The sequence below is a fragment of the Gossypium raimondii genome, chromosome 13 (genome assembly GCF_025698545.1).
Source record: "Gossypium raimondii isolate GPD5lz chromosome 13, ASM2569854v1, whole genome shotgun sequence".
In the NCBI taxonomy this organism is placed as follows: domain Eukaryota; kingdom Viridiplantae; phylum Streptophyta; class Magnoliopsida; order Malvales; family Malvaceae; genus Gossypium; species Gossypium raimondii.
The window spans coordinates 7503540-7507803 of record NC_068577.1 but is presented as its reverse complement, the minus strand read 5'-3'; the positions used below and the strand labels follow the sequence as shown (position 1 = coordinate 7507803).

At 30.6% G+C, this 4264-nt stretch overlaps 1 protein-coding gene across 1 annotated transcript; it reads left to right on the top strand.

Annotated features, from left to right (window-relative positions):
* Positions 1 to 1164: 1164 nt before the first annotated feature.
* Positions 1165 to 2592, top strand: LOC105781842 (uncharacterized). Its single transcript, XM_012606357.2, has one exon. The coding sequence runs from the start codon at positions 1226 to 1228 to the stop codon at positions 2477 to 2479; it is 1254 nt and encodes a 417-aa protein (XP_012461811.1). The 5' UTR covers positions 1165 to 1225; the 3' UTR covers positions 2480 to 2592.
* Positions 2593 to 4264: the final 1672 nt, after the last annotated feature.

The following is a 4264-nucleotide window of genomic DNA, read 5'->3' as shown; positions in this document are numbered from 1 at the left end:
TGTTAGATATTACTTGACTGAATATGCCTAAACTTAAATTTAATTGATATATAACTCTAATATTAATTAAGTGATAATTAAGATTATTAGAACTCAATTAAAATATTAACTTTATTTTACCTTAATAAAATTAGCATAATTTTAAAAAATAAATTGAACACAACTTTTTTAAGCTAATTTATGTCAATTTTTAGCTAATAAAAATAACATAAATTATAATTATTTTAAAGTTAATTTAATAATATGAAAAAATAAAGGATATTTTTATCTTATAAATTAGTGTTTAAAATTTCCATATCAATGAAAATTTTCTATGCTTTATTAAACACACCTTGACTTGTATTTAAAATTTTAGTCAACATTAGTTACGAGCTTCAATTGTTGGACAATTCTTATCCAAATACAAAGAAAAATAAAGGATAAAATAAGATTTAGTCTTTAAATTTTACAACTTCTTTCAATTTAGTCCCTAAACTTTTGAGTCCATATTAGTTTTAGAACTTGACAATTTTTTAATCTAGTCCATATGATATTATGCCACATCATCACTTAAAATTATTAAAATTATAAAAAAAGTATAATATAATATTAAAATATCACATCATCACATACACTAAAAATCGAGAGATTAAGAAAAATAAAAATAAAATCAATGACTAGATCTAAGTTATCTCAAAATTTAAAAATTAATTTTAAAAAAAAATGAAGACTAACCAAAGGGAATCAATGATTAGAAAGTGACAATATAAATGTCAACTAACAATTTTGCAATTTCTTTTTCCTTTCATCGACTAAAATCTTCTTCAATCACATCTTCATTTCCAAACCTGCATCGACTCTTCCTCTTCGTGGGCTATGCTGAGATTCGCTAACTTTTCTTCCATAATTCCCACACCCCACAAAGAACCAAAGAAAACCTTAACTTGTAAAAAGAAAAACAAAACCAAACCAGACTCTGAAGCAGACTATAATATACTATAAATTTGAAAAAAAAATAAAACAACATAAACCAATTATAATAATAACTCGTGATAAATATGAAAGATATTTAAACAAATTAATAGATACATTTATCTCAAAATCTAAAAAAAAATGAAAAAGAAAACTATTGAAAAGGAATCAATGATTACAAACTTACAATATAAATATCAACTCCCATATATCCCACATCGACTAAAACAATCACAAGTTCATTTCAGTCAACCTTTGTTTTTTTCAAGCTCCAATGGCATCTTCTTCGCCCTCTCAATACCTTGAATCCCTCTTAGACACCGTACGTCCATTCCTTCGAGGCGATCTCGAATCCGTAGATGGAAACTTACCTTCGTTTCTCGCCGTCTTACGTTCTGCCGGCGCCGGCGAGTGTTCCCACCAACACGGCAGCTTTTTACAGCATTTGCTCGACGTATATCGCATCCTAAAGATATGGAAAGCACCTCGCAGTGTTTGCCTTTGCGGCCTCTTCCACGGGGCTTACTCCAACGCCTATGTGAACCTCGCTATCTTCGATGCCTCGACCAGCCGCGACGTCGTTCGAGGCCATGTCGGCGAGGTCGTGGAGCGGTTGATTCACTTGTTTCGTGTTATCCCTCGACAAAAATTTATCCATGATGATCTTTTGTTCAAGTACACAGATTCTGAACTAGTCGAACACCTTAAAGCATCCGAGATTTCGTTGAAGAACGCAAAGGAAAAGGGTTTGTTCGATAAAGATGAACTATGGAGGAAGAAACTTGAAGCACTTGTGCCTAAGAATGGGATTGTGATGAAGATCATAAAGAGTGGTGAAGAAGTTTTGGTTGCCAGAGAAGTGATGTGTGTTTTTCTTTTGATGAGCATGGCGGATTACAGTGAGCAATTCTTTGGTTACCATGATCAGTTGTTTGATAACTTTGATGGGAAGTTCAGGTTTTTAGGGGACAACTATGATGCTTTGTTGCCTGGTGATGGCAAGCCGGGACTGTGGATGAGCTCGATATCGAAAATGGGTGCTACTTATACTCTAATTCTTCGAGACGAGGCTATAATTTTGGAAGAGAAAAAAAGGGTTAATGGTGAAAACATTGAGGAAGTCATTGATGAGGGTCTTGACCTAGTGGTGCCACCAGTTTTTGACAACTGCACTAAGGTATTGGGTGCTAAAGAGCAAGTGGAGGCAAGGGACTTGTATTGGGAAGCCATTTGTGGTGGGGGTGGAAGAGCTGAGGAGTTGTTGTTAGGGTGCTGTGAGAGGAACCCATTTGTGGGTGAGCCACATGTGGTGTTGGCTCAGGTTTATTTGAACCAAGGGAGATTTGAGGAGGCTGAAAAAGAGGCAGAGAGAGGGGTGACATTGATGTTGGAATGGGGAAGTCCTTGGGACAATAGAATGTCATGGGAAGGATGGGTTGCTTGGGGTAGAGTTTTGTTGCTTAGGGCCAAGGAAAAATCTTGGCCCCATAGTGCTTGGGGTGTTCTCAGTCTTGGGCTTGTGAGGTAACTAGCAATTGCATATTTCAGGCTTTCTTCTTCTTTCTTTGTAGTTACTTTAAACTCTATCTCGTAAATTGTAGATTTGGTTATTATAATTTAATTTGATTAATTTTAATTTTATATTTTAAAATTTAAAATTTTATTTTTGACTTAAACGGCAACAATTAAATACATTTGGTTAATTTTTACTATTAGTCTTGTTTTATGCATAAAGTTATAGATTTAATCAATATTTTCAATTGAATCATTCTTAGTAACTTAACTTTTGAGTTTTGAAATTTAGTATTGAAATAAATGACAACATTTAAATCTTTTATATGGATTTTTGTGAATACTATAAGAAAATACAAACTAACGTGACATTACACATGTTATGATATGTTTGTCGCATCGATTTAGAAAATGATGAACTTAATGAATTTAAGCACTACTACTTTATTCGAACTGAAATTTTAAAATTCAAAGATTATATAGATTACAAATGATCATATTAAAACATGTTATTTTTAATTTTTAGTTAAAATATGTTAAAATAAGCCATCAATATTTGTTTTTGGTAAAATATAAAACTTAGTCCTTATATTTAAAAATTAAAATTGAATCTTCTTAATTTTTGGGTAAATTATATTTAAGCTCACTAAATTATTATTAAGTTTATGTTTTAATTACTCAACTTCAAAAATTACAAAATGGTCATTAAACTATTCAAATGTTTTCATTTAAGGCATCGAACCTTTTTTAACCATATGTTTAGTTATTTGTTTAGCATTTACTTCTTTTATTAACTATATGTTTAGCTATTTGTTTTTCAATTTAATTTTTATTTAGTTTTTCACGTAATGTTATATCATCCATGTGGATTTGATGATTCGAGGAAAATTATAATGTATAATTTTCATTTAGTAATTCACTAACAATGTTAACATTAGATACCATAATAAAACACATACTTGATAGTTCATGTGCTACATTGGACATTTTATGAAAGTATAGGTACCATAATAAAACACAAATAGATAGTTCGGTACCACATTGGACATTTTATGAAAGTACGATACCAAATGTAACTTATCCAATTTGATAATATATTTTATGAAAGTACAGATACCAAATGTGACTTATCCCATTTGATAATATATTTTGGGATAAATATCAATTTTATACATGAACTTTGATTTTGTGCGATTATACACATAAAACTTGAATCATGATGCATATGTATACATGAAATTGTACGCATTTAAAAATGAATACATACAATTATTTTCATATTTGATTAATATAATTGTTTGTGTATGCAATATATTAATGTAAAATTGTGTTAATTCGATAATATTGTTAGTGATTTGTGAAAATTGAATCAAATCAAAATTTTATGTATGACCTTCACGTTGGATCAAAGTTTTATATATAAATTTGATATTTTTCTCTATATTTTTTTTATGAAACAACCCTATTAATTACCCAAACTTCATCCAAACAAAAGAAAAAAGAAGATATTATAAATTATTAGACCTGTTCATGGGTCGGGCTACCTGCTCAGCACGAAGGCCCACCCTAAATGTGGAAGAGTTTGGACAAAAATATATGCTCGAAAAATGGGCTTAGACAAAAAAGGGGGTCGGACCTCAGGTAAGGCATTTTTTGCCCAGGCCCAGCTCAAATTCACTAAAGGACAATTTTTTTTTCAATACTATTTTCTTGTTGTTTTCTCCCTATTTTGCTACCATTTTACTATTATGTTGCTACTATTTTGTTGTTATTGTTTAGATATTGTATAAAACTTGTTTTA